General features: G+C 35.8%; 1 protein-coding gene across 1 annotated transcript in view; it reads left to right on the top strand.

Annotated features, from left to right (window-relative positions):
* Positions 1-13,224, top strand: part of ABCB7 (ATP binding cassette subfamily B member 7) — a 162,739-nt gene that overhangs the window by 94,686 nt on the left and 54,829 nt on the right. Inside the window, exon 4 of the mRNA XM_007097500.3 lies at positions 11,549-11,668. Coding sequence (XP_007097562.1) covers positions 11,549-11,668 — 120 coding nt within the window. The remainder of the gene's footprint in view (positions 1-11,548; positions 11,669-13,224) is intronic.

The following is a 13,224-nucleotide window of genomic DNA, read 5'->3' as shown; positions in this document are numbered from 1 at the left end:
TCCAAGGCTACAGGTTAGCCCTACACTGCAATTTAACCCTTACATTTTGACCTAGCTTTTATCAAGCCACTGTTATTTCTAACAGTATTGAAGTAGTGATTGAATTTATTCCTTTAATTGCAGTTACTTACCTTTAGCATGGATTGAAGAGACAGTTCTCTTCTCTGGACAGTTTGCTTATCCATGAAATTGTGGGCATTTCCACATTATTTGCTGCTTAATTGGTTCTTTAGGGAAAAAGCATTCAGTCTGTAGCACACATTTATACAAAACAAATTGCATCCAAAATTTTTAGTATATATTTTATTCTTCCTCACCACAAACTTTGCCCCTAAGTAGTTTCTTTATAAACTAGTCCCTTGATCTAGGATTAGAACATTTCTTGCTATTAGAATTCAGGAATATGATTTTTTTCTTGAAGTAATCTCTACACCCAATGTGGAGCTCGAACTCACAACCCCAAGATCAAGAGTCACATGCTCTACTGACTGAGCCAGCCAGGAACCCCCTGAATTTAGCAATGTCTTTAAAACTAGAATTCTTAGATAAATCCCATATCAGTTAAAGAAAAGGTGATTCTGTTACCTTTATCAAAAGCTCATTTTCTTTTTTCTTACTCTTTTATTTTCTTATGAAAGTCCATTAGGCTACACACCCTTGGAAGCAATGGACTCTTGGTGGAAAAAATTGTTCTTGAATCAGTGCTTGATAACCTTTTCTAGTAAAAGATATGAAGTTACTGACCTGAGAAGCAAAGCATACATGTAGCTTATTAATACACAGTTTTCTTTAATATCTTAAAATTCTACCCAGTGAGTTGCTTCAGATGTGTTTTAATTTTTTTATTTTCCTTTTTGTGCCCTGCTCACATAGTTATTAGCTATAGGTATTCATTTACAGCGCTTATGGCTGTGAGGGACTACATCTCTCCCTCAGGTCACACTACTGAATTTAGCACTGATCCATATAAACAGTTATACCCTATTGAGTCATATGCACCTAATTTTATTTATGCATCTGTTTTTGGCTCACCATGCTGTGATTGTGCTGTTTCAGCTCCCTGTGCACAAGTAGATATTCCTTTCATTATTTCTTTTTGTCTGTCTAGCCTCATAAGGCTTATGAAGCTCTGTATTAGTACCAAATAAGTAAATATTTAAAAATATTTAAAGATCTGGGGGCACCTGGGTGGCTCAGTTGGTTAAGCATCCAACTTCGGCTCAGGTCATGATCTCACGGTTTGTGGGTTCAAGCTCCACATCGGGCTCTGTGCTGACAGCTCAGAGCCTGGAGCCTGCTTCTGATTCTGTGTCTCCCTCTCTCTCTGCCCCTCCCCTGCTCACACTGTCTCTCTCTGTCTCTCAAAAATAAATAAATATTAAAAAAATTTAAATATTTAAAGATCTGTCACTTAGATTATTAAGATGATTTAATAAATCAAATAATAGCTATGCCTTCTGAATATTAATGACAATGTATCCTCATGTGTTTAAGAATAGATAATTTATTAATTGAATAAATATTTATTGAGTGTTGTTTCTGGTATCATCTCTTTTTGTAGCACCTATTTTTTTTATGTTGGCCCACCTTATTTTCAGTTACTTTCATCTCCTCTTTAACAGCTCTCTGATGTTCCTAAGTATTTTCTTCCAAACTCATTTTGTTATCATACAGAAATCTTAGCCCATTTACATTCCTTCTTACATTACTTTTGTGTTTTTTTTTTCTGAATCCAATTGATTTCCTTTAGCATAGCAAGCTAATTCCAGTACGTAGTTGAGACCTCTGTAAAAACTTTTATTCCTCATACTATAACATAGTACTAGTTTTAATGGGGCTTAAAATGTCAGTTCCATATTTTAAATTTGAGGCTATTTATATTTAGCTTTAGCAAGAAGGCAGCATTGTATATATTGTTATTTAGCAAACAGGAAAGTAGATTCACTCCTACTTTTGTAGGCCTTTTAATGATATTTCTAAAGCATTCAAATTTAGAGAGCTTTTGTTATAATATGTCATCACAGTTATGTTTTTATTTTGACCATTTATTTATTATTTTTGAGAGACAGAAAGAGCGCAAGCAGGGAAGGGGCAGAAAGAGATGGAGACACAGAATCAGAAGCAGGCTCCAGACTCTGAGCAGTCAGCACACAGTCCAACGTGGGGCTCCAACCCAAGAACTATGAGATCATGATCTGAGCTGAAGTCAGTCACTTTAACTGACTGAGCCACCCAGGTGTCTCACAGTTATGTTTTTAAAATAATTTTTAAATTCTATTTATTTTGAAAATGATAAACAGAAAAGTGAAAGAAATTTATGTGTTCTGTTTATGTGTAAGTGAGGCTTAAATAAAAATTATGATTTCAACCACTGGCTACTTAAGGAATTTTTACCCCTGCAAAAGAACTTCCTTTCCTTAAATCATTGTTTGTTTGTTTTCCTATACTGTGATTACTCCTTACACAGTATGTTTTCAAATAAGCCAATTTCTTGTTATCCTCATTAACCATTTCCAATATTTTCTACCCTTTCTTTAAGAATGTGATCTTAAAAGGGTATGTATACTATTTGTGTTTCTTAGTCTGAAATGAAAAGGTAAGTTGATATGAAGGTGATTTTGAATTCAGTCTCAAGCTTGTGGCTTTAGATAACCCTTTTGTCTTTTAGGATTACCATTGTGTATCCAATGTATGAATTATGGCTGTTCACAGTATGATGATTGTGGTGATTTTGAAATGTGATATATGATCTTTCAGGATCTGTATCGAGACCTCCCCATGTTATTTTATTTTACTCTTGTACAGCCGGAATGAGTTGGTTTAAAATTCTTTAAAACTGTGCCTCAGCCTCTGAAATTCCTTTTTGATTTAGCCTCCACTTATAAAAAAGATGTTTTTCAAACTTTATAGGTATCTAATGTATAACTTAAGTCATGTACTTTATAGCTGAATGGACTCATAATGCATGATTACACAACTTCAGAACCCATTTTGTTAAATGAAATGGTGACATTTTATGCACTATTAAGCCAACTAGAATAATTTTCTTGCTCTTAGCCATAACTTCTCTGTGTCGTAATTGAAAAATTTTGGGATCTGTTGTAGATGGTTTTGACAGGAGAGAGTATTTCTAAAGATATGCAGAAGCAGGGCCTTTTTGTCATTATTCCATCAAGAAAAATAAGATAAAACCTGTGAAATGGGAAAGTGGTTGAATGCCTCAATTTGAGTTATAATGCATTAAATTATATTTATTTAGTAATAGTTCAATTGAAAAAGTGACTTTTAAAATTATAGCCTTATCCCCATTTAAAAATACCTTACTGGTTATGAGAACATATGTGAGTATATGTGTGTATAAAATAAAACATTAAGAACTGTATTTTCAGCATTTCATATTTTTGCCAACTTATATATATATATTTAAAGTTTATTTATTTGACGGAGAGTGAGTGGGAGAGGGAGAGAGGGAAGGGGAGGGAGAGAGAGAGAGAAAGAGAGAATTCCAAGCACCACCTTTTATCTTTAAAGCAGCCAGGAATGTAGTCCTGTTTTTAGTACAATATGAACAGTTTTATTTCTGTTGCACTTTACTCAGTAAACAGACTGAGAAATCACTGAGAAAGAGACTAGAAAAATAGTTTGCTGAGTTTGGGGGGCAATAACCATAATATAAAACTACCCTGAATAATATAATGTGTTGTCCTGGGTTTCTTATATGTTGGCAGTTTCCCCCCATTCCTTGCTGTGTGTGTACATTTACTTGAAATTGGGTAACTTTCCTCCCACAAAATGAACTAATTTTTTTCTTACTCTATATGAACTACAGAAAATACAAGCAAGCAAAAAGAATATAAAAAATCATCAGTGATTCCATCTACTCACAGCTACTTATTTTAACACTTTGGGGGGAATTGCTTTCAGACCCATTTGTATGCATGTGTAAACTCATACACACGTCACTTTTTTAACATGAAAAATAAGTTTTGTGCTCTGCTTTTTTCACTTCACATTTTTCTGTGTCACTACATATATTTCTGAATGGCTACAGTTTGTTTTATACATTCACTATAATTTGTTTACACAGTTCTCCAATATTGGTCATTTAGGCTGCTTCCAACTTTTTTCCTGTTAAAACTGCATGAGAATAAACATCCTTAATAGCTAAGTTTTTCATTCTTTTATTCAATGGATACGTGTTGAGTACCTACTGTATGTCAGGCACTATATTTGGTATTGAGTTACAACAGTGAGCACCAAACACAAAGTTGCTACTCATATGGAATTTAAATTCTAACAGGACAGCAGATATTAATCAAATCACTTCTGTATATGTAGTTTATAACTAAAATGGATGCTCTGGAAGAGAGGAATACTCCAATGTGAAAGAATACAGCCAAGAATCCTGAGTGGGGTTAGAGAAGGCCTCACTGAAGAAGTGCTGCTTGAGTTGGCAGTTAACTAATTAGAAGAGATTGGGGAGTGGATTGGTGTTGTACAGAGGGAGATTATTTCAGACAGAATGAGTGATATCGTGCAAATGCCTTGTGGCAGGAGGGATTATAGCATATTTGAGGAACTAAAAGAAAAGAAAGCTAGTATGGCATGAACACTGAAAGCGGTCAGGAACCAAGCCAAGCAGACCCTCACAAGCCACGTTATGGACTTTGATCTTTAAGAGCAATAGGATGCAGTTGAAGGGTTTTAAACTGGGAGTAATATCTGATTGCAGGGTGAACTAATTGAATAGGGAGCAGAGTAGATGCAGAGAAATCAGTTAGGAGATGGTTACAGTGGTTTAGGTGAGAATTTGATAGCTTGGATTAGGTTGGTAGTGAAAATAGATTCAAGAAATTTTTATAAAGTAAATTTGATTCGACTTAGAGAATATTCTTAAGTATTTTTTAAAGCATAAGTTTCCAGAAATGGAATTCATGACACAAAGGGCAAATTATTTTAAAAGCTGACGGTGGGTATCAAATGCTTTCTGAAAAGATTGTTTCAGTGTACTCTCCCACTAACAGCGTGTTAGAGTACCCATTTCAATACAACTTCACCAGCAATGAGCATCAACTTTTTTTAAAATATCTATTCCAGAAATGGAGTAGATACTTCAGTTTTTAAAATGGAGATTATTTTGCCAACGATAATAACATAGTTTTGGAACATATATGTATTGATCTTATTTTGGCTTTACAGAGTGTGGTTTTGATTTTTTTTTTTGTTTTTCTTTAATTTTTTTTTTACATTTATTTCTTTTTGTGAGACAGAGACAGAGCACAAGTGGGGGAGGGGCAGAGAGAATGAGACACAGAATCCCAGGCAGGCTCCAGGCTCCGAGCTGTCAGCACAGAGCCCGACGGGGGGCTTGAACCCACAAACCATGAGATCATTACCTGAGCCGAAGTTGGACAGTTAACCGACTGAGCCACCAAGGCGCCCCTGGTTTTGATTCTTAATATTCTGCCTCCAAAAGCTGAAACTACATATTTCATGGGAATGTTGCCTCAGGAACTTGAGAGAAAGAAAAATGTGAGATGATTTAGTAATGAGATTAAGCATGATTAGAAAATTGTGTTTTTGTTGAAATTTTTAATAACCCAACCTTTGTTCTATATAGTTAATACCAAGACTCCTACTTTCCTAAACTTTGCTTTATAACTCGACTTTATCATGAGTTTTTACTGAGGGCTGCAAACTGTATTAAATAAACATATTGATAAAGAGCCCAAAATATATAGAGGTTTTAACCACAAAGATGGAACTATTGAAATATTTCTTAAATTTTGTGTAATGCATTGATAGCTTAATAGATGAGAAATAAGTGTATAGTACAAGTCCCTTTGCCTCCACGGAATACCTTTTTGGCAATATGAAGATGGCTATAGGTGGAAGTAAAAACTTAAGGATATAAGTAGCTTTTTAAAAGCAATTGAAATAGTTTCTCTTTTTCCAGGATATTTTGAGGTTGAAAGATATTGACCTCAGATTCAGAATGAAAGTTATGTATGCAAATATCTTCTCCCATTCAGTACGTTACCATTTTATTTTATTTTATTTTAATTTAATTTAATTTTATTTTATTTTACTTTGCATCCAAATTAGTTAGCATATAGTGCAACAATGATTTCAGTAGATTCCTTAATGCCCCTTGCCCATTTAGCCCATCTCCCCTCCCACAACCCCTCCAGTGGCCCTCTGTTTGTTCTCGCTATTTCAGAGTCTCTTACATTTTTGTCTCCTTCCCTGTTTTTATATTATTTTTGTTTCCCTTCCCTTATGTTCATCTCTTTTGTCTCTTAAAGTCCTCATATGAGTGAAATCATATGATATCTGTCTTTCCCTGACTAATTTTGCTTAGCATAATACCCTCAAGTTCCATCCACGTAGTTACAAACAGCAAGATTTCATTGTTTTTGATTGCCAAGTAATACTCCATTGTGTGTGTGTGTGTGTGCACGCATATACCACATCTTCTTTATGCATTCATCCATCAATGTACATTTGGGCTCTTTCCATACTTTGGCTATTGTTGATAGTGTTGCTATAAACATTGGGTGCGTGTGCCCCTTTGAGACAGCACACCTGTTCCCTTGGATAAATACCTAGTAGTGCAGTTGCTGGGTCGTAGGGTAGTTCTATTTTCAGTTTTTTGAGGAACCTCCATATGGTTTTCCAGAGTGGCTGCACCAGTTTGCATTCCCACAAGCAGTACAAAAGAGATCCTCTTTCTCCGCATCCTCGCCAACATCTGTTGTTGCCTGAGTTGTTAATGTTAACCATTCTGACAGGTGTGAGGTGGTATCTCATTGTGGTTTTGATTTGTATTTCCCTGATGATGAGTGATGTTGAGCATTTTTTCATTTGTCAGTTGGCCATCTGGATGTCTTCTTTGGAGAAGTGTCTATTCATGTCTTTTGCCCATTTCTTCACTGGATTATTTGGTTTTGGGTGTTGAGTTTGATAAGTTCTTTATAGATTTTGGATACTAACCCTTTATCTGATACGTCATTTGAAAATACCTTCTCCCATTCTATCGGTTGCCTTTTAGTTTTGCTGCTTGTTTCCTTCACTATGCAGAAACTTTTTATTTTGATGAGGTCCCAAGTAGTTCGTTTTTGCTTGTTTCCCTTGCCTCCAGAGACATGTCGAGTAAGAAGTTGCTGAGGCCAAGGTCAAAGAAGTTTTTGCCTGCTTTCTCCTTGAGCATTTTGATGGTTTCCTGTCTTACACTGAGGTATTTCATCCATTTTGAGTTTATTTTTGTGTATGGTGTAAGAAAGTGGTCCAGGTTCATTTTTCTGCCTGTCGCTGTCCACTTTTCCCAGCACCATTTGCTGAAGAGACTGTCTTTATTCCATTGAATATTCTTTTTAACTTAACTTGTCAAAGATTAGTTGGCCATATGTTTGTGGGTCCATTTCTGGGTTCTCTATTCTGTTCCATTGATCTGAGTGTCTGTTCTTGTGCCAGTACCATACTGTCTTGATGATTACAGCTTTGTAATACAGCTTGAAGTCCAGGATTGTGATGCTTCCTGCTTTGGTTTACGTTTTCAAGATTGCTTTGGCTATTCGGGGTCTTTTCTGGATCCATAGAAATTTTAGGATTGTTTATTCTAGCTCTGTGAAGAATGCTGGTGTTCTTTTGATAGACATTGCAATGAATGTGTAGATTGCTTTGGGTAGTATCGACATTTTCACGATATTTGTTCTTCCTATCCAGGAGCATGCAATATTTTTCCATTTTTTTGTGTGTCTTCTTCAGTTTCTTTCATAAGCTTTCAATAGTTTTCAGGGTATAGATTTTTCACCTCTTTGGTTAGATTTATTGCTAGGTATTTTATGGTTTTTTGTGAAACTGTAAATGGGATCGATTCCTTGATTTCTCTTTCTGTTGCTTCATTGTTGTTGTGTAGGAATGCAAGTGATTCCTGTGCATTGATTTTATATCCTGCCAGTTTGCTGAATTCATAGTTCAGTTCTAGCAGTTTTTTGGTGGAATCTTTTGGGTTTTCCATATAGAGTATCGTGTCATCTGCGAAGAATGAAAGTTTGACCTCCTCCTGGCCAATTTGGATGCCTTTTATTTCTTTGTGTTGTCTGATTGCTGAGGCTAAGACTTCCAATACTATGTTGAATAGCAGTGGCAAGAGTGGACATCTCTGTCTTGTTCCTGACCTTAGGGGGAAAGCTCTCAGTTGTTTCCCATTGAGGATGATATTATCGTCGGGTCTTTCATGTATGGCTTTTATAATCTCGAGGTATGATCCTTCTATCCCTACTTTCTTAAGGGTTTTTATCAAGAAAGAATGCTGTATTTTGTCAAATGCTTTCTCTGCATCTATAGAGAGGATCATGTGGTTCTTGTTCTTTAGTTTTTTGATGTGATTAATCACATTGATTATTTTGCATATATTGAACCAGCCCTGCATCCCAGGTATAAATGCCACTTGGTCATGGTGAATATTTTTTTTAATGCATTGTTGGATCCAGTTGGCTAATATCTTGTCGAGGAATTTTGCATCTATGTTCATCAGGGAAATTGGTCTATAGTTCTCTTTTTTAGGGGAGTCTTTGTCTGGTTTTGGATAAGGTATTGCTGGCTTCATAAAGTTTGGAAGTTTTCCTTCCCTTTCTATTTTTTGGAACAGCTTCAAGAGAATACGTTGTTAACTCTTCTTTTAATGTTTGGTAGAATTCCCCTGGAAATCCATCTGGCCCTGGATTCTTGTTTTTTGAGAGATATTTGATTACTAATTTGATCTTTACTGGTTATGAGTCTGTTCAAATTTTCTATTTCTTCCTGTTTCAGCTGTGGTACTTTATATGTTTCTAGGAATTTGTCCATTTCTTTCAGATTGCCCATTTTATTGGTGTACAATTGCTCATAATATTCTCTTATTATTGGTTTTATTTCTGATATGTTGGTTGTGATGTCTCTTCTTTCATTCTTGATTTTATTTATATGGGTCCTTTCCTTTTTCTGTTTGATCAAACTGGCTAGTGGTTTATCAATTTTGTTGATTCTTTCAAAGAACCAACTTCTGGTTTCATTGATCTGTTCTACTCTTTTTTTGGTTTTGATAGCATTAATTTCTGCTCCAATCTTTATTATTTCCTGTCTTCTGCTGGTTTGGGGTTTTATTTGCTTTTTTTTTCCTAGCTCTTTAAGGTGTAAGGTTCGATTGTCTATCTGAGACCTTTCTTCCTTCTTTAGGAAGGTCTGGATTGATATATACTTTCCTCTTACGACAGCCTTTGCTATGTCCCAGAGGTTTTGGGTTATGGTGTTACCATTTTCATTGGCTTCAATGTACTTTTTTTTTTAATTTTTTAATTTTTTTTTTAACTTGTTTTTCACAAACAGAGAGAGCGTGAGCAGGGGAGGGGCAGAGAGAGAGACAGAAACACAAGCTCCAGACTCTGAGCTGTCAGCACAGAGCCCGATGTGGGGCTTGAACTCATGAACCAGGAGATCATGACCTGAGCTGAAGTTAGACACTCAACTGACTGAGCCACCCAGGCGCCCCTTCCATGTTCTTTTTAATTTCCTCTTTAACTTCTTGGTTAGACCATTCATTCTTTAGTAGGATGTTCTTTAGTCTCCAAATATTTGTTATCTTTCCAAATTTTTTCTTGTGGTTGATTTCGAGTTTCATAGCGTCATGGTCTGATACTATGCACGGTATGATCTCAATGTTTTTGTAATTGTTGAGAGCTGATTTGTGTCTCAGAAATCTAGAGATTGTTCTATATATACTGGAAAAGAATGTATATTCCTCTGCTTTAGTTTGAAATGTTCTGAATATATCTGTTTTGTCCATCTTGTTCAGTGTGTCATTCAAAGCCATTGTTTCCTTATTGATTTTCTGTTTAGGTGATTTGTCCATTGTTGTAAGTGGGGTGTTGAAGTCCCAGTAGGTTGCCTTTTTTAAAATGATTTCCTTCCCTGTGCAAAAGCTTTCTATTTTGGTATAGTCCCAATAGATTAATTTTGCTTTTGTTTCCCTTGCCAGAAGAAAAATAACTAGGAAAACGTTTCTACAGCTGATGTCAAAGAGATTCCTGTCAATATTTTCTTCTAGGAATTTTACGGTTTCAGGTCTCACATTTAGGTCTTTAATCCATTTTCAGTTTATTTTTTTGTATGCTATAAGAAAGTGGTTCAGATTCATTCTTTTGCCTGTAGCTATTCAGTTTTCTCAGCACCATTTGTTGAAGAGACGGTCTTTTTCCTATTGGATATTCTTGCCTCCTTTGTTATAGAGTCATTCACCATAAAAGTGCAGGTTTATTTCTGGACTCTCTATTCTATTCCTTTGACCTGCATGTCTGTTTCTGTGCCAGTACCATACTGTTTTAATTACTGCCGCTTTGTAGTATATCTTGAAATCCAGGATTGTGATACCTCCAGTTTCATTTTTTTAAGTTTTTGTTTTAATTCCAGTTAACATACAGTGTACTATTTGTTCTAGGTGTATAATATGGTAATTCAGCAATTCCATGCATCGCCCAGTGCTCATCATGTCAGGTGCCCTCCCCAATCCCCATCACCTATTTTATCCATCCTCCCACTCCCCTCTATTCTGCTAACTATCAGTTCTCTATAAATAAGAATCTGTTGGGGCACCTGTGTGGCTCAGTTGGTTAAGTGTCTGACTTCTGCTCAGGTCATGACCTCGGAGTTCGTGGGTTTGAGCCCCATGTTGGGCTCTGTGATGACTACTTGGAGCCTGGAGCCTACTTCAGATTCTGTGTCTCCCTCTCTCTCTCTGCCCCTCCCCAACTCGTGCTCTCTCTGTCTCTGTCTCTGTCTCTCTCTCTCAAAAGTACACAAAACAAAAAGAAACTCTTTCTTCGTTTGTCTCTCTCTCCCTCTTTCCTTTTTCCCCTTTGCATGTTTGTTCACTTTCTTAAGTTCCACATGAGTGAAATTATATGGTATTTGTCTTTCTGTGACTGACTTATTTCGCCTAGCATTACACTCTCTAGCTCCATCCATGTCATTACACATGGCGAGATTTCATTCTTTTTATGACTAATATTCCAGTGTGTGTGTGTGTGTGTGTGTGTGTGTGCGCATGTGTGTGCGCACGCACACGTATACCACTTCTTTATCCATTCCATTAATCAGTGGACACTTGGGCTGCTTCCATATCTTGGCTATTGTAAATAATGCTTCTATAAACATAGGGGTGCATATATCTCTGTGAATTAGTGTTTTTGTATTCTTTGTGTAAATACCCAGTAGTGTGATTGCTGGATTGTAGGGTTGTTCTTCTTTTTCAAGATTGTTTTGGCTATTCAGGGTCTTTTGTAATTCCATACAAATTGTAGTATTATTTCTTCTCATTCTATGAAAAATGTTGTTCGTGTTTTGACAGGGATTGCATTAACACTGTATGATAGTTGTACTTGAATTAAAAAAGTTATGTTTGTAATGTTTTCAAATTTTTCTTAAATATTTACATAATTCTACATTATTGAAATATAGTTATATTTGAAATGACATGTTAATTATTGCTTTGTTTTCTCTCTTTCAACAGTTAAAAGATGTTGATACTCGGAAAATCATAAAAGCAATGCTTTCGTATGTGTGGCCCAAAGACCGGCCAGATCTACGAGCTAGGGTTGCCATTTCTCTGGGATTTTTGGGGGGCGCAAAGGTAAGAACAGGAGAAATTATACATTGATCATTGCTATAACTAAAAAATAGTATGACATTTTCTAATAATGAAAAGGGCTGATATAAGCTACTTTGGGGGGAGCATTGTTAACTTTTATGACCCTCATTTACATAACTATTTTATACCATCAGAAATTACATGGTAGTGCCCAATTTATCTGTGGATCAGACTTCTAATGGCCTCAACTTAATGGGATTTAGTCCTGAAACCAGATCATTGTGTAACAAAGCATAAGGAACTTTATAAAAGAAACTCCTTAGAGACCTGTTGGTTCTTTCTTAATACATATTTCTGGTAAGCTTGGTTCTCAGTTCCTAGTAATTTGAAAAGATGATGAAGGCACATTTAGGCACATTGAATGCCATAAGTGGTAAACAATAGTGTGAAGGGGGAAAAAAACAAACAGGAAAAGTTAAAAGAAATTCCTGGGCTCTGGCACTTACTAACCTTGTAACATTGGGCAAATTGCTTAGTCTTCATGCCTCAGTTTCCCAATTTGTAAAATAAGGTTAAATACAGTTGTTATAAGGATTAATTAAATCAGCATACAAAAGGCTAAAAAGAATGCTTGGCACATAGTAAAGTATATGTGTTAAGAATAATTTAGATTTCATCAAAAATATGGTAAAAAAAAAAACAGTTGAAAAATATAAATGAGGTTTTGCTATGTGTTAGGGTTAATATGTTGTTTTAGAACCTAGATCTTATTACTTTTTTCTCTGTGTCATGTATGTTCCTTTTTATTTACTCATTCTTTTCCCTACCCTAAAAATAAGTATTGAGAACTTATCATACAGAGGACTGTTCTTGGCTTTGCAGGGTATTCAAACATAAATAAGAGCACATTTCTTGTCTCAAATCATCCAAGATAAGACAAGTTATACTTTATTGCTATGATCCAAAGTAAGTCATAAATGATTTGAAAGAAGTACCATTCACGTGTTGGGATTTCAAAGGAAAGAACTACCAAGATGGGGAGTCAGGAAAGGTTTTGGAGAGGAAGTGATGTCTAAGATAGTCTTGGATTGATGAGTAGTTTTGTTAAAGGTAGAGGGGTAAAATGAACAGATTGAGAGAGGACGTAAGCATGTGTGGAGTAGTGAGTAGTCCAGCTTTGCTCCAGTGAGGGGATAGTGTTTCAGAGAAATTATAGGTAACCTTAAAAGATAGAGCTCCATGTGAAATACCTTAACTGTGAAACAAAAATTTAATTATGTTGGAAGTAGCAACATGTATTTTGAGTAGCAGAGTAATAAGGTTAGAGCTGTGCTTTAGGAAATTAATCTGACCCTTTTGCATAAAATGGATTAGGGTGGTGAGACAACTAAAATAGGGATACCATTGATTTTCATTTCATGTATTCATTCAGGCAATATTTGCCGACCTTGTTATGAGGCTAATGTAATAGTCTAGATGAAAAGTAATGACACTTTGTACTGGAGTAGTGGTAGAAATGGTAATATGCAGGGAAAAGATGCCAGAGATTTTGTGAGGTGAAGGAGGTAGAGTCAACAAGACTTAGCAACGGATCAGAT

Source organism: Panthera tigris, chromosome X, assembly GCF_018350195.1.
Source record: "Panthera tigris isolate Pti1 chromosome X, P.tigris_Pti1_mat1.1, whole genome shotgun sequence".
NCBI lineage: Eukaryota > Metazoa > Chordata > Mammalia > Carnivora > Felidae > Panthera > Panthera tigris.
This window is presented reverse-complemented; position numbering and strand designations above follow the sequence as displayed.